This window comes from Thrips palmi, unplaced genomic scaffold, assembly GCF_012932325.1.
Source record: "Thrips palmi isolate BJ-2018 unplaced genomic scaffold, TpBJ-2018v1 HiC_scaffold_5, whole genome shotgun sequence".
In the NCBI taxonomy this organism is placed as follows: Eukaryota; Metazoa; Arthropoda; class Insecta; order Thysanoptera; family Thripidae; genus Thrips; species Thrips palmi.
This window is the reverse complement of record NW_023144632.1, coordinates 15,383,495-15,408,838: the sequence shown is the minus strand read 5'-3', so window position 1 is coordinate 15,408,838 and position 25,344 is coordinate 15,383,495. Positions and strand designations below refer to the sequence as shown.

Here is a 25,344-nt window from a genome sequence, read left to right as displayed (position 1 = left end):
AGTGGAGACGACTCTGGAGCTCAAAACGAGCCTGGGGTTTTGACCGAACTCCACACCAGGAAGTCCTGCATCATTCATTCATTGTACGGTGTACCAGCGGGTCGGCCACCGCGATTTTCCGGGTCCCTGAACCGATGCTGTGCCCCGACGCCCCAACGGCGCCGCTACCTGTGCTCCCCCGGCCGCCCGCCCCCGCAGAGGCATGAGCGGCGCCACCGGCGAATGCCCCATTCGATTCGATTCTGCGACGCGTGTGTGTGTGTGTGAGTGTGCGTGCGTGTTGGGGTGTGTGGGGGCATCTCTGTGTGTGCGTGTGGAAGGGGCGACACGCGGCGCGCCCTGAATGCGAATCGGGATGTGCGTGGCGCGGCGCGGCGTGGCGTGGCGCGGCGGGGAGCGCGGCCCGGAACCGGGCGCCTCTCGGGGCGACTTGAACACGGCGCCACCTGGTGTAGGCCCCAGCGCCGGCCCGCGTCGCCCTGGCCGTCGAGTCGCGTCGCCCCGCGGCCCGGCACGCCACGGCACGCCACGGCGGGGAGTCCGGCAGGGGTCTTCTTTCTTTTCTGTCGCTAGTTTCTCTTTCCCCAGTAGCCGACCGGAAGGGGGCGCATTGGGGCGAGCAGGGCCCAGCCGTCTATTGCCCCGCGCTCGGCCCTCGGCCAGCGGGGGGGAGGGGGGAGGGGAAGAGTCACAGTTCCGATGCGTGCGGCTCTACAGGGGGAGGAGGAGAGGGGGGGGAGTAAGGGCGGACAGAGACATGTCAGCCATTCTCCTCACGCGCCGTCATCTTCCACCCCACACCGTTGTTGGATAACCACAACCAGTTTGAATTCCTTTGCGCCGTGTGTGTGTGGGGGGGGGGGGTCGCGTTCCTGTCTGTGTGCGCATGCCTCTGCGTCCGTATGTGTGAGTGTGTATGTGTGCCCGGCCGCGACGACGACGAATGAGATGTCTCCGCCGGGGAGGCTTCGAGTTTGTGACACTTTCTTGCCACAACCAGCGGGGCCGCCCGGCCGGCTGCCGCTGTGGCAGAAGCGCGCAGAAGCGCCTCGGGCTGTCGTTGTGCCCCACGGGGCGTGCCGCCAGGGCCTCGGTCGCCTTGGCCAGAGCAGATGGCTGTTTTATTTATTGGCCGAAAGTGAAGAGGGGGGGGGGTGGACCGCCTGAGACGACGCACATTGCCTGTGTCTCTCACACTTAAAGTCTTGTGGTGAAGATTCTCCACATGACTATTGTGAAAGTCTTCCTTTTACGGCGGTGCGGCTGACTTTGTAAACTAACCTCCGAAAATTCTTGGTACCCTATAGATATTTTGTCGATTTCCTCTCGTATTTTGGAGAAAACCTCCCTCGAAATCTCAACTTCAAAATGTTGGTGCGCAGTCTGGTGGAGCCTTCCCACTGCGAGACTTTTAGAATTGTCTCCGTGGCTCTCTCCGTGGCTCTCTCCGTGGCTCTCTCCGTGGCTCTCTCCGTGACGAGAGCTGTTGTCTTTATTTGTTAGTGGCGCTCGCAGCGGGCAGGTGGAGTCGCTGATCCTTCGGTCGGGCCGAAAGGCCGGGAGGCAGAAGGGGGCCGGAGGGGCCGGAGGGGCCCCGCCGCGGATCGACCCCGCGCCCCGCCAACACGACGACCTTGAGTCGCGGGGGTCACCGGGGGGCCGCTCGCACGCTGCGCAGAACACGATGTGCGTGAGCGTGCGTACAGCCTCAGCCCCGCGCACAGCCCCGCGCACAGCCCCGCGCACAGCCCCGCGCACAGCCCCACGGTGAAGGTTGTTTTTTGTGCCGGGGGTTGAGGAAATTATCAGTCATTTTGCCATGTGAGAAATAAAAACTTAGGGGAAAATAACGCATCCTGACTCCCGATAGACGCATGCAGTTTTGGTTTTCAAGCGGGTGCTTTCCGAAGTCGTAAAGTACTGTACTTATTCGGAGCGGCCACTAACAAGGGTCGCCTGGTAATTGCCTTACTGGCCGCCTCGCCTTGGCCTGGCCCTGGCCTGCCTGCCTGGCCTGGTGCCCGCCGCCTCTCCACCGCAGCGGGGCTGCAGGGGGCTGCAAACTGAGGGTCGTTCTCGTCGCTCTGTCTCTCTCGCGCCTGTACGGGACGCTCGTGAGTGTGAGAGCGACAGGGCGACAAAAACGACTCTCGGAATCAGTCTGCTGCTGGCAGCCCTACGCAACGTGCCAATGTGTTCCAGAGATGCTATCGGCATAATCGCGTGGAAGTGTTAATTGGCTGCCACGCCGTGCCCTGGGCGACGGCCTTGGGGATGGGGAATGGCCTTGGGGACGGTCTCGGACACCGCGTTGAAGACGGCCGTGGGGAGGGTCTTGGACACCACGTTAGCCGAATCCAGGAATGTGACATCGCACGTGTCGTTTGAACCCGAATCGTGTCACGTCCATTTGAATATTGTGCCAGGGTCGTTTGCATGTGAATCGGCCAAGCCCGAATGCGGCCTGATTGGCATCCGTATAAAACGAACGTAACATTCAGCACGATTGTGACAGGATTCGCGTTTGATTGACACTCCTGAATTCGCAGTGTGGTGGTGGGCTGCTCGGGTGTCGAGGGCTTCGCTTCGCTGAACCAAGCTGAACAACGCGTCCACGGTCTTTCGATCTTCTTTTCATCGGTCGCGCTGAATCGCAACTTCGTCGCCGTTTCCATCACCCGCATCAATCCTCTTTTATTTCGTGGGAACCAAGGCGCGACGTGTTTGCCAAGCTGCTAAATTGTTTCGTGCTCTCGCAATACTTAAGGAACCGATGGAAACAGACGAAAAAGAGACGGGCGGCGAAACCAAATCGAAAGCGCGGAATTCCCGGGGAGGAAAATATCCGCTCTGAGGTCCCTCTGGTGTGCGCAGCAGCAGAAGCGGCATCTCGGCCCCGACTTGATTTTATTTATTCCTTGTTCTGTGCCGCCGGCGCCGCACCGTTTCAATATCCCACTCCCTATGCATAGGGAAGAGAGGGGGGGGGGGAGAATGTGTGTAGGTGTGTGTGTGTATGGCTGTGTGTGTGTGTGTGTGTTGTGTGTGTGTGTGTGTGCGCGCGCGCGCATTTGTGCGTGTGTGTGAAGGGGAGGGCAGGACACAGCACGGCGATGGAATCTGGAACGCGCTTGGAAGAAGACGTCATGTGCCGTGCGGCGGGCAGCGCGGGCAGCGCGGGCGCAGCTAGCCACTGTAATTTAAGGGTGGGGTGGCCGAGAGACTCGCCGGGAGACTCGCCCAGAGAGGTGCCCGGGGATATTCTTATCTCGGGAGTGCACACCCCAAGTGGAGCGGCCCTAAATGGCCGGCCGGACGGACGGACAAGGGCAGGGGCGTCGACACCGGGGGGGGCAGCGGGGCAATGCCCCCCCCAAGTTTTGTCCAGGGGGGGGCAGGGGGGGGCAACATTTCGGGCCAAAAGGAGGCAATATTTCGGGCCAAAAAGGATTTACTTCGCTCTTTGCTGAACCTTTTCGAATCGCTCGGTGGCCGCGACACCCACCGAGTACATAGCAGCAGGCACAGACTTGTTTTCAACGGTACGAACGAAGTCAAGCCAAGCAAACCTTGTAAATTAAATGCAAGATATTTAGTCACCTGTTTATCCCCTTTTTCGTTCTTTTACCCATACATTTCCTTGTTTTGTGCGCTTAACAAAAACGCCTGAAGGTAGGCAACCCGCACGGCAGAGGGCCGCTTGCCCCCCCCTGAAATTCGGACGCGTCGACGCCCCTGGACAAGGGGAGTAGAAGGGACCCAGTCGCACAGCACGGAGTGCTCGGCTGGCGCGGGGCGTGGGTCTCTCTAGTCTCTCCAGTACCTCCAGTCTCTCCAAGTCCCTCCAGTCCGCTCCAGTCTCTCCAGTGTCACCAGTCTCTCCAGTTTCTTTAGTCCCTCCAGTCTTTCCAGTCTCTCCAGTCCCCCCAGTCTCTCCAGCCCCTCCATTCCCTCCAGTCGCTCCACCCTCTCCAGTGTGTTGGCCAGCGGGCCTGGGTGGGGCTCGCGCCTGGCCGCGCTCTGGTAGGTCCAGGACTCGCCAAGCGGCCAAGCCCCAGGGGCTGCATTTGCGCATTTGTGGCCAAAGTTTTGTATGCGCCCCAATAAAAACCTGGCTGCACCAACTTAAGTTTCCGCGGTGTTTGCCGCGGGGATGCCTTCGAGTGTGCTGGCCGGACTGGCCGCGGCTGGCCTTGCCCGGCCCATCGGACCGAGCGGCCAGCTCCAGCACACAGTGGGCCAGAAGACCGGCGCAGACGGCCAAACTCCAGCCGCGTTTTGAGCTCCAGAGTCGCTAAATAGGACTCGAACCGAACGTGTGACTCCACCAATAGATTCCTCGTTCGAAAAGCACCATTGGTGGGGCGGTTCGAGTCCCATTTGGCGACTCTGGAGCTCAAAACGCGTCCGGGATTTTGACCGCCTGCACCGGTCTTCTGGCCCACTGTGCGGCAGCGCGAGAAGTGCGCTCGCTGGAGAAAAAGCGATTGCTCGTTGTTTTCGTTCTTTTGGTTCTGACGTGGTTAACTCGACGCGGAGGCGCCCGAGTCTTTCTGTCTTTGTTTGACGTTCCCCTCTCCGCCTTTTCCAGGAGCGCTGGCGCGGCGGGCGCGGCTGCTGCGAGCCACCTAGTGGTCGGTGAGTACTCTGGAAAAGCGACTCAATTCATTTATTCAAAACGATTCGTGATTGGCGCGAGAGCCGAGAGCGCGGACGGCATCGGCGGTGGGCAATTAGTCCGCGCCGGCCGAGCTCTCCGTCTCTCTCGCACTCGTGGGGCGGCCCGCCCTAGGCCCGCAGGGGCGAGAGAGACGGAGCGACGCGGCCCGGTGGCAGCGCTGGCCGGGCCGGGCGGGGCGGGGCCGGGCGATAGCGCGCCCATTAGTCAGCCCTTGTTGCCGCCAGCCAGCCAGTCCACGCGCCAGTCCACGCGTCGCCGCGGCCCGGCCAACGCAGCACTGCGCAGCACGCAACGGTGCACCAGGGGGGCTCGATAAAAACGAAAAACGCCCAGAAAGAAAAACTTGTTGAAACGGTCTTGGAGGCAACAAGGCACAGGGCAAGGGCCGGGAGGGCCGGGCAAGCACGGCGAGTAGCCCGCGGACCGGGCCAGCCAGTCGCCCAGCCTGCCCCCAGTCTCTCCTACCGGCCCGCACTGGTCCGCACCAGAAAGCAGAACAACCCTCGGCACACGGCAAGTGGCGTAGCCCAGGGGGTGGAAACGGGGCTGATTTGGCGGGCCTTGGCTGCGGCGATGCGTGCACGGCCGTTTTTGCCGTTTTCACCACTTTACCGCGTTAGTTGGTAAACCACTTTCCAGCTGAAGTAGTCGTCTTAACGACAAAACCTCAACGCGTACTTAAAGAGTAAGGTTGAAGGATCAGCAAATAAGCTCCTTGGGCCGAATTGATACTTACAAAATGAGATATTCACATTTTTGTAACTTGTTTACATTTTTTTCGGCGTTTTCAGGCCAGAATCGCCGCGCCCGAACGCGGATGAGCCATTTAAAACAAGTTACAAACATGTCCATGACTCGTCCTGTGGGTTTCAAATCTTCAAAACGGGCTTATTTTCTCGAAGAGACAACATTACTCTAGAAGTACACGTGCAGGATTTGTGCATAAGATGTCTACTTTAGCTAGAAAGTGGGTTTCTAGGAACCACAAAAAAACAACAAACAACGGCCGTGCACGCATCGCCGCAGCCATGGCCCGCCAAATCAGCGCCGTTTCCACCCCCTGCGTAGCCTCATTCCAAACAGTGCTACGTCTCTCTCTCTCTCTCTCTCTCTCTCTCTCTCTCTCTCTCTCTCTCTCTCTCTCTCTCTCTCTCTCTCTCTCTCTCTCCCTTTCCTCCCTCCCTCTCTCTCACCCATAGGTCTTCCGCTGGAGAGCTCTGTGGCTCTGTCTCTCTCTATCTCGCACCGACCGTGCTGAAGTTACACGGGTCAGAGAGAGACAGAGAGAGGGAGGGATAGTGAGAGAGTGAGTTCGGAATCGTCCCGTAGACACGACAGCCCCTCTGCACTCCCCGCGGCGCGTGGGCGTGCGGTTTTGCGCGGCCGTTGCGGTCACACACACACAGACACACACAAACACACACGCACACACACTGGTAGTGAGTGCCACCACTGCCACTGCCAGCGCCGCAGCAGTGCGCCACCGCCGCCACAACTCTTCCGTGCAATATAAGCTGCCCTGTTCTGCGCCCCCGCCATGTCGGCGGCCGAGCGGTAAGGGGTAGGGGGTTGGAGTTGTAGGCCGCCCCGCCCCGCCGCACACGTTGCGTGTCTACCAAGCGTGCGAGTGACCAGGCCGACCCCGCCTACCCCTTTCCCTCTTTCCTTTTCCATTCTTTCGCCCTTTTCCCCCTTTCCAGTCCTTTTCTGTCCTCTTCGCTCTTCGCGCCTCTTTCCTTCGTCTTTTCCTTCCCCTCTGCAGCGAAGTGCTCAGGACAAGGATCCGACAGGGACAGACCAGTATGGGATGCTACATATCGTAACTTGGTCGAAGGAACCGCCTCTGGGGGCGCTCTCTGTCTGTCTGTCTGTCTGTATCTCTCTCTCTCTCTCTCTCTCTCTCTCTCTGTCTGTCTCTGTCTCTCTCTCTCTGTCTGTCTGTCTCTCTCTCTCAGACACACGGGCCCAAGGTCCATCCAGCCGATCCAAGTGTATGCCGGCCTCGCGGCCTTGCCCAGCCCCGCCCCGCCTCGTCCCGTGGGACCCTCACCCTGGAGAGGCCTGGAGAGATGTGGACCAGTGCGGCGCTGTGCTGCCTGGCCGTGCCGAGCCTGGCCGTGCCTGGCCGGGCCGAGGGGTACGAAAGACGGAGAGGGAGCGAGAGCGGCCGAATTTGAGGCGGAATGAGGGTCGGAATGAGAGCGAGAGAGACCGCGAGTGTCGGGAGGACACGCCGCGCCGGCCGGGGATCCATCAAATATTTACTGAATCGATATCGAGGCTGGCTGCTGCGCGCTGCTGCGTGCCCGGCTCACAATGCCCAGAGTCTGTCTCTCTCGCACTCGCAAGGTGCGCGCCGCGACTCTTGGGTGCGAGAGAGCCGCCGCCGTCAGGGTTCTGGCCCTGCACCCGATTCGCAGTCCTGGGCCGCCGCGCTGCCGCGCTGGAAGCTGGGGGCTTGAAGGGCCTGGAAGGGCTGGAACCGGAGATTGCTCGCAAATGGCGTGAGTCCTTTGTTTGTTCTGGGTCGCGCTGCGCGGCGCTGCGTCTGGCACTCCACCTGAAGCGCGAGCGAGCACACAGTCCCAAAACTCGTTAAAATCGACGCAAAACGAAAGCAAAGAGAATAATCTGGCCGCGCGAAGGGGCAGGCAGCAGACTGGTCCCGAGAGTCGTGGCGGCTGTCTCTCTCGCACCGAAGTCAGTCTGGAGAGGGACAAAATTTGAATGGTGGCTTTTCTGTGGCAGGAGGCGTGCCGTGCTGGAATGTTGTGCGGGGAGATCCTGCGCTCCCCCCAGCAGTGCTTGAGCGTGGTGCCGCTGGGCGTGGGCGTCAACGGCGTCAACAGCCCGTACCTCGCGCTGCTCGCCATGGCCACCCTGAGCGCCATGGACGCGGACAACGACGACATCTTCCTCGGTAAGCACCTTGTTTATTGACACGGCTCGGCGGCCGGGGCCGGGGTATCGGCTTCACACAGTGGGCCGGAAGACCGGCGGAGGCGGCCAAAACTGTAGACGAGCTTTGAGCTCGAGAGTCGCTGAACGGGAATCGAACCGAACGTGTGACCCCACCAATGGGTTGCTCTCCGAATGAGCAATCCATTAGTCGGGCCACACGCTCGGTTCGAAACCCGTCAAGCAACTCTGGAGCTCAAAACGCGTGTAGAGTTTCGGTCGCCTGCGCCGGTCTCCTAGCCCACTGTGCGGCCGGGGTATCGGCTTCGTCGAACGGGGTCATATCCAGTGGCAGTAGTTCGTCCATTGATTTCTCATAGACTCATTAATTTGACAGCAGCACCCGCACTGTTTTGTACTTTATCTTTTGTTTTAATTTTGTGACACCTGTTTAGTCGTTGAATTCCATCCACTTTTCATTTTGTTTTGTTTTGTTTATGCTTCCGCACATTGTTTTATTTTGCTTTTGTTTTTGTTTTGAATGGCTTTTGTTTTGCCTTTTGTTTTTACTTCCTCCTTTGGCGCTGGCAGAGGAGAAGGCCCCCCTGATGATGATGCCCGACGATGGCCGAGCCAGTGGGACGGGCAGCGACTTGGAGCGCGACCAAGGTGAGACCGGAAAGGCAAGAAAAAGAAAAGAAAGACTGAGAAAACAAGAAAAGTCATCCCCTTTCGCCCCTTCCTCCCCGTCTGGCTCGTCTTGAGTCTCTTTCATTATTCTTCCTCGCCGCGTCAAAGTTTGGCCCGTCTGCCCCGCGCGCTGCCTGCCTCGCTGCCTCGGTGTCTGTGGACAGACAGATTCCGAGAGTCGTTTTTGTCGCTCTCTAGAGGTGCGAGAGAAACAGAGCGCCGAAAGCGACTCTCGAAATCCGTCCACAGGTCCTGCAGGATGGCAGGACGTCTCGCAGTGTCGTCTGCAGTGTCGTCCTGTCCTCGCCCGGCCGGCGGCGACGTGGCGACGCAGCGACCCGAGTGTAGAGCCGAGTGGAGCCGAGAGACGTCGCAACTTGAGTTTAATGATTCCCCGGATGGAAATGCAGGAGAGGCAGCCGCTAGCTGGCCGAGGCGTGGCGTGGCGGGGCGTGGCGGGGCGTGGCGGGGCGTGGCGGGGCGTGGCGGCGTGGCGGGGCGTGGCGGGGCTCTGCCGTTGTGGGGCGGGGCGTGGCGGGGCGTGGCGGGGCGTGGCGGGGCGTGGCGGGGCTCTGCCGTTGTGGGGCGGGATGGCCAACAACCCTGGCGGGGGCTGTCCAGAGCCGTCGCTGTCGCGTAGGTAGACCGGCCGGCGCAGCCGAGGCGCAGCCAGGTCCCTGCCCTGTCTCTCTCGTCCTTTTGTTTCGTCTCGCTGGGGTGCGAGGGGAGAGACAAGCCGGTATTCGCTTTGTGTCTGCCCCCAGACTGATTCCACGCACGGCGGGGCTTTGTCTCTGTCGCTCTCGTGGAAGTGTCCTGGAAGAAAGTGGAAGAGAAGGCAGTGTAGTCGCACGCTGTGCGGCCAAATTGCGCGCGGCTGGCCGGCCGGTCCACCCCGATGGACTGTCAGCAGCGCCTTCAGTGGAAGGTGGAAGCGCCGCGCGCGGCCCACGTCTGGATTCGATCGGAGAGAGAGAGAGAAAGAGAGAGAGAGTGACGGAAAGGCGACCCAAACGGTCGTTGTAGGTTTTGGTGCGCCATCAAGGGTTGACGGTGACGACGACGGCCGTTTGATCGCCACAGCAGGCTGCAGGGTGCGTCTGGCAGCGACGCTCCAGGCAGCCCAGCCGGAGCGAGGTTGGCGGGGCGCGGGCCGCAACGCAGCGAAGCAGCCAGCGCGCAACACTCGTTGAAAAAGTACAGAACAAGTACGGAACATGTCTGCGGTCAATTTTTTACCCTCACAGCACAGTGGGCCAGAAGACCGGTAGAGGCGGGCCACAGTCTAGACGCTTTTGAGCTCCAGAGTCGCTAAATGGGATTCAAACCGAACGTGTGACCCTATCATTGGATTGCTCTCCGAACGGGGAATCCATTGGTGGGGTCACACGTTCCATTCGAGTCCCGTTTAGCGACTTTGGAGCCCAAAACGCGTTTAGAGTTTTGGCCGCCTCGACCGGTCTTCTGGCCCACTGTGCGCGGTCCTTTCCCGCACCCCTGCGGCCTGCGGCGTGTCTGGCAGTGTGCCGCAGCGAGCGCGAAGCGCAGCGCGCTTGTTGTTTGCGTCGCCTCTCCACTCCGTGCACTCCGTGCAGTGCTGCGTGCCGACGAAGTGAAGAGGTCCCTGTTAGACGGAGATGGGGGTGGGGGGTCGCGGAAGTGCATGCGGGCGGCCGTTGGCGTTGGCTGGCTCTATGGCGGCTTGATGGCGCGAGGAAGTTAACTCAGTCAAGAGGCACCGAGAAGGAGGGGGGGGGGGACTGATTTCATTCCGCGCGTCAAAGCATCGTGTGATCAGGCGAACAAGCAATTATTTGCCGAAGCACCCTCGGCCCCCCTCCCTCCCTCCCTCCCTCCTTCTCTCTCTCCCTCTTTCCACTGCGAGGCAGGTCGCCGTCATCGCCCCAATTATGCACTCAATTTCCGGCGGGATTTGCGAGGCCGGGGCCGTGGAGGGTGGCTCCGGGCCGCCCCGCTTCCTCTCTATTTTCCCTCTATTTTCATCTCTCTCTCTTTTTATTATTTTTATACATCTCTCTCTTGTACTCCCCGAGCGTCTCGCGGGAGCGTGAGAGAGAGAGAGAGAGAGAGAGACTGAGACAGAGACAGAGACAGAGCGACGAGCCGCGAAAACTTCTTGCTCCGCATTCCCTCCATCGCCGTGGCCTCGGCGTTCGCAATAAAGTGCATTTTATCGGGATTCCTTCTCTGAGCGGATGAAGGCGGGAAAGATGATGCCCGGCCAAGTTGTTTGTGTTTTGCTCTCCCGGCGTCTTCTGCCGTGCCCCTCGGCCCCCTCCCCCGCGTGCTGGCCGTGGAGTCACAGCCACGGTAATGAGCCCCTCGTTGTCGCGTTTGCGCTCATCGCCCCGCTTCCCCTCTCTGTCTTTGTCTCTCTCTCTCTGGCGGCGGCGCGGCCGAGCAGCGTGACTAATCTGAGGGCGGCCAAGCAGACTGATTCCGAGAGTCGTCGCTCTGTCTCTCTCGCACCCACACGGGGCGCCCCGTGAGTGCGAGAGAGAGAGAGAGGGAGGCTAAAGGGGCGGGCCGGAGCGGTCCTCGCGACATGGCCTGGACGTGACGCCACCGTGTCGCCACCGCGCCCAGCGCGCTGGCCCGGAAGGCCCGGGTCCACGACGACGTCCACGACGACGTCCACGACGACCTGCGCCTGGAGGACGACCCTGCACCCTCATTCCGAGACTCGTTTTCGTCGCTCTGTTGGTACGAGAAAGACAGCGAGTGGCCGGTCGGTTACGCGATGCGCTGCTGACCCACCGTCTCTCTCGAACACACGCGACACGCTTGGCGACACGCCCGATGCGTGCGAGAGGGACGAGGCGACGGCAGCGATGTGCGCACACTGTGCGGCCGGGCCGGAGTTCGCCGCCAGTCGGGCCCTCATTCTCGCTGCTCCGTCCGTCGGGTCGGAGTCAGTGGGGCGTTTGCATGGCGTTGCCGCGGCTTGCCATTGCCGAGCAGACAGGCAGACAGACAGACAGACAGGCAGGCAGACAGGCAGGTGCGTGCGCGGACGGCCACGCTCTGGTTGCCGCGTGTGGTGAGGGGAGAGGGGCCTCGTGGGGCCTCGTCCGGCGAGGTGCTGCACGCCCCGTTTGGGGCCCACCGCCGCGCCGCTGCAGCAGACTCATTCCGAGAGTCGTTTTCGTCGCTCTGTCTCTCTCGCACTTGTACGGAACGCTCCGTGACTGCGAAAGAGTCGCAGCGACGAAAACGACTCTCGGAATGAGTCTGCAGGTGAGGCCGCCTCGCGCCGCGCTCGGTGCGGACCACACGGACGCCACTCTTGCACGGAAAAATTAAGTCTTCGTTCAGGTGGACAACTCTGTTCTGTTCGATACTCTGCATCCGATAGCTGCAATCGAAAAGTCGATGCCCACAACCGAAAGCTGGTTGTTACGACCGGACTCTTGTAAGAGGACAACAAAGCCCAGCTTAGTTCCCCTCTTACAATCTTTGTGCACCCTGAAAGTTCGGCAGCCGCCTCTCGTGCGCTCTCCTCAGCGCCTGCGAGGTAGGCCGCCGCGCCCGCAACGCACCGGTGTGCAGGCGGCGGCCTACCTCGCCCTGTAGGGACGACAGGGGCGAGGTAGGCCATCGTCTGCACACAGGTGTGTTGCGGACACGGCGGCGGCCTACCTCGCAGGCGCTGAAGGCTACACGGACCACAAGCAAAGCGGTGCTTCCAGTGTGGGTGCAACGTTGTGGCTTCCAGCAGGGACGTCCGCACGGTCCCCAGCACTCACGAACAGAAACCTTTTCTTTCTTTTGTGCGAGTCTTCGTTTTGCTTCTTGTTGGTAGCCGTTTTCAGTCCGCTGCTCTCGAGTAATCCGTTTGGAAAAACGGGCGTGAAAATGTCCGCGGTGTATCGCACCCAATAACCCGACGCTCCGGCGTGCCGGCGCTGCGTTCCGCACTCCGTCGCGCCGTCTCTCTCGCGCACGCTACGGCACGCCTCGGCACGCGAGTGCGAGAGAGACGGCGGCGACCACTGCTTGAAACGTCATCTGCGGCTGGAATGCAACCGTGTCATCGACGCGCTTGTGTGTTCCTGCTGCACTGTGCCGCGTCGCTCGCTCTATCTCTCTCGCACTCTCAGGGCGTGTCGACGGGGTGCGAGTGAGACAGAGCGATGAGAGCACTGGGGCGCGGCGTGGCTGGTACGGCATGGCCGCCCCTTCCCGCCTTGTTATCAAACGAACGCCATTCGCTATTCATTAGCCTGCCGCGGCATGGCATGGCATGGCATGGCATGGCACGGCATGGCATGGCATGGCATGGCACGGCATGGCATGGCATGGCATGGCACGGCATGGCATGGCATGGCATGGCACGGCATGGCATGGCATGGCATGGCATGCCGGGCTGCAGCTACGCCACTTTCACCGATGCCGTTCCGCTGCCGTCTCTACGTGCATACACTTGATAACTTTGGCGGGTCGGGGAGGGGGACTCAAACCGAGCATGTGACCCCCACCAATGGGTTCCTCGTTTAGAGAGTAATCCATTGGTGGGGTCACGCGTTCGATTCGAGTCCCTTTCAGCGACTCTGGAGCTCAAAACCCGTGCGGGATCTCGACCGCCTCCACCGGTCTTCCGGCCCACTGTGCGGCGCCCCTGGCACTAACGAGGCTCCAGCCTTGGCTCCAGCGCGGCAGAGTGAGGAGTGACGTCGGGTACACACTGCTAGAGCGACTCCGTCCCGACCGGGGTGTGCAGTAATTGAGCCGGGCTCTGAGCAGCACGCCGCGTTCTCAGACGCGTTCGCCGCCTGGCTGCCCCCGTGTGTGGCCAGCAAGCAGATGCCGAGCGGGGAGGAGGAGTTCTCTCTCCGTCGTGCCCGCAAGGCGGTGCGGCGCGCACGCCCCACGAGTGCGAGAGAGAAGAAACTCCCGCTCGGGATCAGGCTGCACGGTGGCCCAGAAGACCGGCGGAGGCGGCCAAAATCCCAGACGCGTTTTGAGTTCCAGAGTCACTAAATGGGACTCGAACCGAACGTGTGACCCCACCAATGGATTACTCTCTAAACGAGGAACCCATTGGTGGGGGTCACATGCTCGGTTTGAGTCCTTTGCAGTGACTTCGGAGCTAACGCGTGTAGAGTTTTGGCCACTTCCACCGGTCTTCTGGCCCACTGTGCGGCGGTGCGGTGCGGTACGCCCCATGAGTGCGAGAGAGAGGAACCCCCCGCTCGGGATCAGGCTGTAGGCATGGCTGTAGGCGCCTGCCGGAGATTAGGCCAGGTGGGGGCGGTGCTCTGCTCACTGCCCAGTGGGGTGGGCAGGCTGACAGGCGGGCAGGCAGGCAGCAGCGCCCCCGCTCACGGGCGTGCAGTACGTGCCGCGCTGCCCGAGGCGAGAGGCGTTCGAGGCTCGGTGCGAGGCTCGGTGCGAGGCTCGGTGCGAGGCTCGGTGCGAGGCTCGGTGCGAGGCTCGGTGCGAGGCTCGGTGCGAGGCTCGGTGCGAGGCTCGGTGCGAGGCTCGGTGCGAGGCGCCTTGGCGGCGAGGCACAGACACATGTCCGGTTCGGCGCCGCGCTCGGTACTCGTGTACTCGTGGTGCGCGCCGCACTGCTCGTCCGGGGCGCCGCGTCCTCGCCGCCGTCGTCCGCGAGCTGCCCTCCTAGTGCCCCAGCATGGTGCTCCTGCACGGCGGCAGCGCTGCCGCTCGTGAGTACTATCCACTGAACTATCCATTTACAGCGACGCACAGTGGGCCAGAAGACCGGTGGAGGCGGCCAACACTTTGGGCTCCAGAGCCGCTGGACAAAACTCGAACCGAACGTGTGACCCCACCAATGGATCGCTCTCCGAACGAGGAATCCATTGTTGGGGTCACACGTTCGGTTCGTGTCCCATTCGGCGACGCTGGAGCTCAAAACGCGTCTGGGATTTTGACCGCCTCCACCTCTTTCTGGCCCACTGTGCGGCGTCCACGTTCCCTCACTGCTGAAACTGACGCGAATTTGTCCGCTTCAGTCGAGCATAAATCGAGACTTCGCGGTCAAAGTCGAGCGTAGTGATGGCTTTCTCCCATGCGTTTGGATGGGCGGCGCGGAGAACCGCGCGTGAAGCGGAGCGTAGCGACCACTGCGCTTGAGTGAAGGGCGCAAAAGTACGCTTCAGCCCTACCAGTGTGGTGGCGGAGTGCCCGCAGACTTCCCCACCCGACGTTGGCACCCCCTGCCGGCCGGCCGAGGCAAGCGAGGCATTCCGACTCGTTACACCTCTACAATGAACGCCACGCCTCGCTGTGCTCGCTGTGCTTGTGCCTTTTCATTGACCTCGCGCCCCGCCGCCCCCGCCGCCCCCGCCGCCCTGCGGTGGCGGCCTGCCCCCTCCCCCCTCCCCCCGCCCGTTAACTGCAATTCATTGGCCATTCCGCACGGCTCACCTCCACTCCGTCCCGGTTGTGCCGCCCCGCCTCGGCCCCGCCGGCCCCGCCCCTCCCATCTTATTTCTCACTTGTTCCGTCGTAATTGTGTTAGAATCTCCGAGCCCCCCTGCCGCCCCTGCCGCCCCCAATCTGCGAGGTCTGCGCGGCGCCGCGCTCGGGGCGTGGCTCCTTCTCGCGTTCTTTCCGCCCTTTACAACTCCAAAACGACCCCGTTGGCTCGGCCGCCGCAGCGCCCCCCGCCCCCGCCCGCCCCGCCCCGCCCCGCCCCGCCCCGCCCCGCCCCGCCCCGCCCCGCCCCCCCCGCCCCGAACAAGCGGCACATTGGTTTTAACGATTCGGCGAAAGGGTTGCGCGGGGCCGGCCCTGCCAGGCCTTGCCCGGCCGTCCAGGGGCCGTTCCATTCCCGACGGCTCCCTGGTTCGCGATGCCCGGCCATGGCCGGCGATGCCGTTGCCGGCCGCCAATCGACGCGTCTCTGCCTGTTGCTTGTTCTTCGGACAATGTGTTTTCTGGGTGCCGGCGGGTTCGGCCCGCGGCGCCGCACTGTTGGGCCAGAAGACCGGTGGAGGCGGCCAAAGGCGCGTTTTGAGCTCCAGAGTCGCTAAACAGGGCTCGAGCCGAGCGTGTGGCCCCACCAATGGGCTCCTCGTTCGGAGAGCAATCCATTCGTGGGGTCACACGTTGGGTTCGAGTCCGATTTAGCGACCTGGAGCTCAAAACGCGTCCGGAATTTTAAGTGCGGAGTGCTCCACACTTAGTTTTACAGTGTGGCACGCTTTTTCATTTACCTCGGTGTGTACACGTGTCTGTTGTTGTTTACGCCCTCGGCAATCCTTGTTATTGACACGGAGCGAGTTCCTGGCGGGTCCTTCGTCCTGCGCCACGGAAACGAGCGGACCGAGAGTCGTTTTCGGTCTCTCTCGCACCTGTAAGCAACGCGCCATGAGTGCGAGAGAGACAGAGCGATGGAGGTGCCGCGTGGGGATGAAGCATGCGCCGGGGAGCGAGGACGACGCCGCCACGCCGCGACGCCGCCACGCCGCCCTCGCCCTCGGGGGAGGCCATTCGTACGCCACGGCGCGGCACGCCACGGCGCGGCACGGCTCGCGTTTCCCCCAAGACAACGTGACAGAGGCAAAGGAGAGGAAGGTGTGGCCGAGAGGGAGGGAGGCAAGGCGTGGCGCGCCGCGTGCCCGATGGGCCGCCTACCTCCACGGCGCGCGTCCCGGGGCACGTTTTCTCGTTATTCAAATCAGCGTGAGCATCCTTCGTTACCGGAACGAGATTCCTACGCGATGCCCCGTCGGCCTGTCGGCCCGTCGACCCGTCGGGTGCACAGTGGGCCAGGAGACCGGTGGAGGCGGCGAAACTCTACTCGCCTTTTGAGCTCCAGAGTCGCTATGCAGAACTCGAACCGAACGTGTGTGGCCCCACCAATGGGCTCCTCGTTCGGAGAGCAATCCAATGGTGGGGTCACACGTTCGGTTCGAGTCCTGTTCAGCGGCTCTGAGCCGCAAACGCGTCTAGAGTGTTGGCCTGACGGCCGCCTCCACCGGTCTTCTGACCCACTGTGCGCCGGGCGCCGAGACGTGCCGGGCCGAGGAGAGTCCACGTCGGCGTCCCTCGGCGCCCCCCGGCCTTGGTGGTGCTGAGTGACAATTAGCCTCGCCCGGATTGGAATTTGGAGTTCCCGGCCAAGACTGGGCGAGGCTGAGATGCGGCTCCGGCTTGGCCCCGGCGGCGCGGTGCACCCCGAGACCGCCGACGGGGAGGCCGTCAAGGCCGAGGCCCCGCCGCGGAGGTGAGGACTTTGCAGTCTCCGTACTTGCAAGTGCAGAGTTTGGAGAGTCCTCACTCCTAGAGTGGAGTTCTGCACCATGCCAAGAGATAAGGGCTCTGTGAGCTACTCCACTTTTGAAGTGTGACTGCAAACTCCACACGTTCAAGTGTGGGGAATTTCTCCACACCAGGGACTGTGGAGGTCTCCACACTTGGTTTGACAGTGGCGTTGCCGCTGAGAGTAAGAAAATGGGAACGTGGTGACGCACGGCGTATCGACGTGTTGACCTGACTTATGCAACGGGCGCTGTTGTTGTCGTCCACCGAGTCGAGTCTTTTGTTTGTGAATTGGGGCGCGGTGTCTCCTTTCCGCCGCCCGCTCCTTTCAATTACCGATTCTTTATTGACTGCCGATGCGAGCATCCCGTGACCCGATACTCGCAGCAAGCCACGTGTCTGGCTCTTCCTCGCCCTTTCTTTCCTCTTTCTCGCTCGCCCCCACCCCGCACGGGCCCCACCCCCGACGGGGCCCGCGGCACGGGACGGCCCATGAGACGGCGCGAGCTGCGCGAGCGGACGCCACTTTCGGAATCACTCTGCATCGACCCGCCTGCCCCGCGAGGCCTCGAGGTGTGTCACGGTGTAGTGCACCGACTGGCCGCGTGCCAGCATTACCCAGCATTACCCAGCATGCCTCCCCACTGTAGGGCCCTGCAGCATTCATGTCCGGACGGCAAAGCCGGGCAAAGCGGCCCAAGCGCTCTGCTTGACCGCCATCTATTACCAGCGGCCCTCCCCTCCCCGCCGCTCTGCGAAGCAGGCGGTGCACGCGGCCGCCACACTGGGACACCAGTTGTGGACAACTCCACGCTCAAAATGCGGAGGTATGGAATTTTCAGTCTCCACACTTGGAAGTGCAGAGTATGCAGTCTCCACACTCACAGTGTGGTGTTCTCCGCGTTAGTCGAAAGATGGGGGCTCTGTGGGCTGCTCCGCATTTGAAGTGTGGAGAATAACTCCGCAGCAGGAAGTGTGGCGTTCTCCCGTTCTGGCTTGACAGTGTGGGTGCACTGGCAGTGTAGCGGGCTGCGTCTCCGTTCCTTGCCGGCGGTGCGTGTGTTCCCGGCGAGCATTCCTCGGGCCGTTGCCATGATGCGAGCGAAAAGGGGTGGGGGGGGGGGGGGCAGCGCGCCGAGGGGCGTGAATACTTAAAGTGATGCTCGCTGGAAATACTCCAGCAGGGTCGGGCCGGGTCGGGCGCCTTGCTCCACTTTGCTACGCCGCGCCGACACTCTTGGCAGTTCTCGCACTGCGGCTCAAAGTTGAAGTTGACCCCGTCCGCCGCGAGGCCTTGGAGGGACGCGGGGCGGAGTTCCGATCGCCACCCTGGCCGAGGCGGTTCCGGCGCGCTGTTAACCAGCCAGCACACTGAGAGTCGTTGCCGTCGCTCTGTCTCTGTCGCGCGTATGGGCGTCCCGTGCGGGTGCGAGAGAGACAGCGGCGGGAACGGCTCTCAGTGTGCCGCCCTTGCCGGGCCGGGCCGGGCCGGGCCGCTCGCATGTCGCGCCGCTCTCCGTCATGCAGTATGCACGGCGCCGCGGCATGATGGCGTCGTTGCTCAGGGCGCTCAGGGGGTGCCGGGGGCGGCAGGGGAGCGAGGCCGCGCCACCTGCCCGAGCACCGCGCCGCTCCTCTGCCAAGCCAAGCAAGCCGCTGGGGACGCCCCGCCGTGCCCCGCCGCGTTGCAGCGCGACGTCGCGCACACTGTGCACCTCGCCTCATTTGTCCCGGCTTTTCCTCTTTGCCCTCCGGGGAGGCGAGAGCGGTAGCTGCCTCGCGAAAATGCCGAGTGCAAAGTAATACCAAGGGACGCCGTGGCCCCCGCCACCACTGTAAAAAATTCCGTACTTTTGTACTGAAATGGTACAGGAAAATATAGTACGGAGGTACGGAGAAAAGTACGGAACGTCCGTACTTGCTCCATATGAACACGTGCAAACCGGTACGGAAAAAGTACGGAAAGTTCTGTAGTTGGCAAGTACGGACGGTCCAGGCAAGTTATTGACTAGACATGTTCCGTACTTTTTCTGTTCTTTTTTCTCACAGTGTCGCTCCAAGAAGAGCGTTACTGGGTCGTTCCGGCCGTACCTGCGTTCGCCTGGAAGCGTAGCGCGAACTCGTATTCCTTGACCTGCGTTCGACGCCCTAGAAGGGTCCATTTCGAGTTTTCGTTTTCACGATTGGTTATTCTTGTTGGGTCATGATAGAGATGGTTAGGGATCGTTTTAAACGAGGTGACGAGCGCCACTTTGCTACCAGTGTAGTGTCCTGGCGGCTCATTTTACCCTCGTTACCTCGCGCGGGCCACCCCGCCCCGCCCCGCCCCGCCCCGTGGGGGTGGTGTGCGGCAGTTAGTTAGAGCGCCTGCCCGGCGCCCCGAAGAAGAGCTTGCCGGCGCAGCTCGCGCGGCTTGCCCTTCGCGGCTTAATTTGGACGCCGTAACTCTACGCGGAGCACCGTGCCGCCGTGCCGCCGTCCCGAAGGGCCTGCCGGGGAACCTACCTGAGTCGTTTGCGTCGCTCTGTCCCTCTCGCACCTGTACGGGACGCCCCACGAGTGCGAGAGAGAGCGACAGTGTGCTCGCCGAAGGTAAAGGGGGCGCGACATGATGGACGCCACACACTGGAGGGGGAGCGAGAGGGCAGAGGGATGCCCGGCCGGTAATGACTTCTGCGCGCACTAAGTACGGCAGGCTTGCCTCGCAGTGGCGCGCCCATCCGTTTCCCTCTTTTCCCGGCTTTCCCGGAACGGGAAGAAGAGGCGGAAATATAATTCCGGCGGTTGCCGCGCCGCTTCGCTCCTCCGGCCTGCATTTTTGTTTCCCCTTTTCCGCGCCGAGAGATCATATTTTGTAGCGGCGTGTTTCGCGGCGCGCGGCAGTTTGGGCTGTTTCGCTCCGGGCTGCCGAGTCGCGGCGCAAAGTATGCGAAAGCGGCGGAACGCGTCGACGACGGAAAAGTTCGGGAAAGCGTGGTGCACTGCTTTCCAGTGATGCGGCGCATGTTGTCGCCGTTTTCGTTGCGCCCCTCGTTTCCGAAAACTTTGCCGGTGGACTGTCGCCATAAAAGGCTGTTTTGTGTTCGCAGAGAACGGCCTGCTGAGTTACGAGAACCCCAACTACCACCTGCTGCACGAGGACCAGCTCAACTCCAACACGGAGGAGGACCTGCTGTACTACGAGCACCTGTACGCCGAGCTGAGCCAGCGAGCCCAGCAGCAGGCCAGCCAGGGCACCACCACCCAGGGCGGCACCACCCAGGGCGGCGCGCCCAACGATGAGTCCGACCGGTCGGCGCGCAGGAACTACAAGAACCTCGACATCGGCTCCATGGGCGTGGACGTCAGCGCGGGGCCCGTGCTGGAGGACACGGTGGACAGCCAGGACCTGGTCGACAACCGGTGAGTGCTTCGGCGCGCGACGGCCACGCTCTTGATCTGAAGGCGGTGATTTTCCCACCCTTTACTGGCGGTGATTGTGTAGTGGCGCTGTCCAGGTTTTACCGCCTGTAGAAAGGCGGTGCTGGTTACCGCCCTCGGAGCACCGCCTTAAGGGAGCATTACAGCCTTTTTCGTGCCGTACAGAGGGAACGTAACTGGCGGTATTTTTAAGTCTCCTTTTTCACACCTTCTCAATGGTGGCTTAATTGGCGGTTCTAATAGTGTCACCGTTTTACCGCCTGTTTCGCACGGTCTGAAGGCTGCGTCATTGGCGGATTTTACCGCCAACAGAAAGGCGGTTTGTACAGGTTTTACACCGTGTGTACCGCCGCCAATAGATAGAGGGCGCTGGCGGCTAGAGGCTACAGTGGGCCAGAAGACCGGCATGGCAGAGCCGGCCATAATTCTAGGCGCGTTTCGAGCGTTCCGAGTCGCTAAATGGAACTCGAACTGAACGTTTGACCCCACCAAGGGATTGCTCTCCGAACGAGGAAACCCATTGGTGCGTTCGCACGTTTGGTCCGAGTCCTGCTTCCCGACTCTGGAGCTCGGTCTCGAGTTTTGGCCGCCTCCACCGGTCTTCTGCCCCACTGTGCGGCCCAGCGGCCCAGCGGCCCGACGGTCCCGATCACCGGGAGCGCATACAAGTGGCAGGTCGCTTAGGGCGGCCATGCCACGGCCATGCCACGGCCATGCCGTCCCATTAGGCCGTTAGGCGCCGGAATGGCCTGGTCGTTTCCCGCCGTTGGCCCAGCGGTGGCCCCTCGGGACGCCGCGACGCGGGGCCGGGCCGGAGCAGCGCGCGCAGCGCCATCTCGCGGCGGTTTAGTGCGTTGCGACGCGGAGGGTTAACGTAAGGCCGGGGGACGCGGCGGCGCCTGGCGGTCGTAAACGGACGGGGGCCGCGACGGGGGCGGCCAGGGGGGCTTGCAACGGGCCGGCTAGGAGGTCTTTCAGCGGCGGACAGGCGGGATTTCAAAGAGCGGACTGGAGGGCAGCTTTCAAAGGGTGGCTAGAATGACAGCAGCCGATGAGTCTTTCCCTCTCATTTTCGGCCACTGGCAGCGGCAGCACTGTGCTGCCCCTGACTGACGAGAATTGCCTGGGGGTGCCATTGTTGCTCATTTCCATGCGAAAGCCTCGCGGGCGTGCCCTGCCCCGCCCTGCCCTGCCCTACGTCGCCATGCTGCGCGTCGCGTTGCCGGGCGCGGGTCCGCCGCTGGTGCTTCTGCTGCCCCCCGAGGTGGCCCTGCTCCGCGCCGCGCTCTACGCCGGCTACCTGCTGGCCGTCGCCGTGGTGGTCGCCTACTGCGCCGGCGTCCTGGTGGACCTCAGCGGCGAGCACATCCTGTACTACATCCCGTGGCTCATGTGAGGCGCGTCGCTGCGCAGTCCCCCGACGACGTCTTCCCCGGGGGCGAGATGGCCGGGATGGCCGGAACGGGGTCACCGCCTGGCGTGGCCTGGCGGCCCGACCCGCCTGGCTTATTCACGAGTGCCTATACCTGGCGCACTGAAGTACGAAGTACTACACGCCGACCCGGGACTGCTTGCCGTTGGCTTGCAGTGTGCTGCGGGCCGTGGCGTTGCCGGCGACCGTCGCGGAGCGCGGACGACGCCGCGACCCCCCTCCACCCCCACTGCATGCAAAGTGTCTGATTAGCCCCTGGGCCCAGCAGTAAATCTCATTTCTCGCAAAAAATGGCTGTCCGCCGCAATTTTGTGCCACTCGGCCTTTTGTCTCTCTCGGAAGGGAGGGAGAGAGAGAGAGAGAGAGAGAGAGAGGGAGAGAGAGAGAGAGAGAGAGAGAGAGCATGCCGACGCGGTGGCCCGCTGCCTCGGCTAGCTGCCTCAACTGCCTTGGCCCGCGAAGGTAAAACGGAACGGCTGGCGCATGGTCACACACCGCCCCGCCCGGCCCCGCCCCGCCCCACCCCGCCCCGCCCCACCGTGCCCCGCCCCGCCCCGCCACGGCACGGCCTCTCATTCCCGGAGAGCAGCACAACTAAAGTGACTGCAGCCGCCTCTACGCCGCCACGGCGCCGAGCCGCCACTAAAGCTTTTGCGCTTTTGCGGTCGTCTTGCCTTTTCGCTGCACGACCCACGCGGCGGAGAGGCGAGGCGCGGCAAGGCGCCAGCCAGGCAGAGGCAGGCGGCTCGCTGCGGTCGGCGGGGTGGGTGGCAACACGGACGCAAACACGACTTTTCTCCCCTTCTTCCGCCTTTGTAATTTTACATTTTAAACGATTGCATTATTCTTTTATGGCTGCCTGGCGCCGGCGGCGAAGGTAAATGCGGTGCACGTTTCACGTCGCTCGACGCCGTCCTCCAGCAGACTTCGCCTGTAGGGAGCGGCCACAGGCGCGAGAGAGACAGAGCGACGAAAGCGACTCTCGGAACCACTCTGCAGCCGGCCGGGAGGTCGCTCTCTGACATTTCGGCGGCCGGCCGCTCGATGTGTTTTTGATGTATCGCGACGCCTTTTGTCTTGGGGGCCGCCGAGGCGTTCTCGTTGCGCGTGTCTCGCGTCCACCTTCTTTATCAGGCCCGTCCAGGACCGCCGTGCGTGGGCGCGACCAATGGGCGCGACCGGACCGGACCGCCTTCCTGCATTCGGAGAGGCGTTTTTCGGCGCTCTGTCGCTCTCGCACTTACGCGGGGTGCCCATGAGTGCGAGAGAGACAGACTCTCTGCCTGTGGCAGCCTGCGGCAGCCTGTGGCGGCCTGTGGCCCGCACCTACGCCCATCAAGATTACCCCGACCTTGCTCAAGGTCAGCGCGTGCCTGTCGCGGGGCGGGGTCAGGGCGGCGGCACCGCGTGCAGGGCGTTTGTGTTTTCGGGACACACACACAGACACACACACTACGGGGAAAAAAGGTCGGCCCGCGAAGCAATCAGAGTACGTCGTATCCACCGAAAGTGAAACGGCAACTCCGCACATGAAAAACCTACTACTCTGTTTGTACAGGTAAACCCGCTCCTCCCGTCCCGTGATGAGGCGAACATAAAAAAGTGGTCCGCGTACGTGCTCCGTGGCGTGCCTGTGCCTGGCTCTGCCTGGCTCTGCCTGGCTGTGCCCGGTAGCCCACTCGGCGGGCACGCGCGGCGCGAGCTTTCCTCGTGCAGTTAGACCGACACCGAGAGTCGTTTTCGTCGCTGTCTCTCTCGCACCTGTGCGGGACGTCCCTTGAATGCGAGAGAGACGGAGCGACGAAAGCGACTCTCGGAAGCAGTCTGCTGGGACACGGGCTGCAAGGGCGAGTGCATCGCGTGTGTGGCGCGGCGCGGCCCCGCACAGTTATGTTCCAGTTTGGCACGAGGCGGCCGGGCGCAGCCTTACATTTCGGGGCCGCGCGCCGCGCTCCGCGTATGAGTGGCCAGGGCCTAAATTACAGTGCACGCGGCTCGAGCCGAGTCAGGCTGGACTGGGTCGTCCGGCCGGCCGGCGCGGCGGCGGGCTTTCGGAATGCGCGCGTCGACGCGTTCGGTCGGTTTGAACCGAATGATTAAGCGGCCCTCGCTCCGCGCGGCCTGGTCGTCGCGCTGCCTCTCTCGCACCCTGACGGGGCGGCCGACGAATCCGAGAGGGACAGATTGCGCCAATTTGTTCGTAGCCAGGCCGCCGCCGCCGCGTTCCGGGCCGAGTGAGTGGTGGACCCACTGGCGGCGCCGGGCAGGCCCTGCACTGCCCTGCACTGGGCGGCTGGAGCGGCCGGAGCGAGCCGCCTCCAAATTACACAAGGTTATCGGTAACGGTTCACGGCCGCGGCGTGGTGCCGCGGGGGAGGGCGGCCGGGCCGGGCCTCCCGGTGCAGGCCGTGCAGGGCGTGCAGGGCGTCAAGGAGGGGCGTGGCTCGTCGGCCCGGACGTCCCCGGCGTCCTCGGCCCTCGGCGCGCCGGTGCAGGCCGTGCAGGCCGTTCTCTCGGCCCAGCCGCTCCAGCCGCCGCTCCGGACCGTCGGCGCGTAACCGCCGCCGACTGTCCGTGTGACTCACGACGGTGAGTCAGTCCGACCGGCGGTCCGGCAAGCTGCCGCTGTCTCCGTGAGTGCGAGAGAGACAGGGCAGGTCGACCGGCCGCCGATGCTGTCGGTCCGCGCGACGGCCTTGGTGGCCGCGGGGCGCGGTGCGGTGCGGGGCGCGGGGCCGGTCATCGACTGGCGCGGGATGGCGTGTCGACGGTCGCGTGGCGGGCAACGCGTGCGCCGGGCGGTGCACAGTGGGCCAGAAGACCGGTGGAGGCGGCCAAAACTCTAGACGTGTTTTGAGCTCGAGAGTCGCTAAATGGGACTCGAACCGAACGTGTGACCCCACCAATGGATTCCTCGTTCGGAGAGCAATCCATTGGTGAGGTCACACGTTTGGTTCGAGTCCCATTTAGCGACTCTGGAGCTCAAAACGCGTCTAGAGTTTTAGCCGCCTCCACCGGTTTTCTGGCCCACTGTGCGCCGCCAAGCCGCTACCGCCACGCCCCCCTTGGTGACGCCGTGTGTTGCGTATCGGTTTCGCCCCGATCCGATCCGATCCGATCCGATCCGCCGGGGTGTTTGTTGTGGCAGACGAGACAGACGCGGAGTCGCGGGGACTGGACGTGCTTTCTCGGGCGTGGCCGCCGCGGGCAGCGCACACGGCGTGGCACGGCACGGCACGGCACGGCACGGCACGGCACGGCACGGCACGGCCCCGGCGACGAGCTTTCCCGCGGCCCGTCATAAAACGCGCAGCAGGCGAGCAGGTTCCAGGACTCCTCCAGCAGGAGCAGGGCGCAGAGTGTGCCGTCTGCTAAGCGGTAAGGCACAGACACACACACACATGTGCGGCCGTTAGTACTTGTGGCAAATATGAGAAATGGCTGGCTAAATTACGCCGGCGCGGCTTATTGGCTTGGGCCACACAGTCACACACCGAGGCTGCCGGAGGGCGGCGGCAGCGGCACTGTGACAGAGTGCACGGTTTTTCGTCGCCGCTTGCTGCGCGTGTGTGCGTGCGCGTGCGCGTGCATGCAGGTGGACGTGTTCTGAATGAGAGGGAAGCCCCCGCTCGCCTCGTCATTCGAGAGGGCCTATTTCCCAGGCTGCTGCGTGGCGTGGCGTGGCGTGGCGTGGCGTGGCGTGGCGTGGCGTGGCGTGCCGTGCCGTGGCCCGCCACATTCACACGTCGCCCACTTTCGCCCAATGCGAGACGCCTCCCTCCACCTTCCACCACACTGGCCGGCAGCGTAACGTACACGCCGCTCCATAAAGGAGTCTGATTCCGAGAGTCCTTTTCCGGCGCTCTGTCCCGCTCGCACTCACGGGAGCGTCCCTTTTGAATCGAGAGAGACAGAGCGACGAAAACGATTGTCGGAATCTGTCTGCAGCATTCCGCGAACAGCGCTTCAC

The 25,344-nt window shown here is 62.8% G+C and overlaps 1 protein-coding gene across 5 annotated transcripts in view; it reads left to right on the top strand.

Moving 5' to 3' along the window:
• LOC117651339 (protein Fe65 homolog) overlaps nt 1-25,344 on the top strand; it is a 58,719-nt gene that overhangs the window by 8,595 nt on the left and 24,780 nt on the right. For 2 of the 5 annotated variants that reach the window (XM_034395275.1, XM_034395276.1), the window contains exons 3-6: nt 4,592-4,638; nt 7,430-7,601; nt 8,171-8,248; nt 19,612-19,924. In XM_034395275.1, coding sequence (XP_034251166.1) covers nt 7,448-7,601; nt 8,171-8,248; nt 19,612-19,924 — 545 coding nt within the window. In that variant the 5' untranslated portion in view covers nt 4,592-4,638; nt 7,430-7,447. The remainder of the gene's footprint in view (nt 1-4,591; nt 4,639-7,429; nt 7,602-8,170; nt 8,249-19,611; nt 19,925-25,344) is intronic. The other 3 variants (XM_034395277.1, XM_034395278.1, XM_034395279.1) reach the window with 2 other exon arrangements.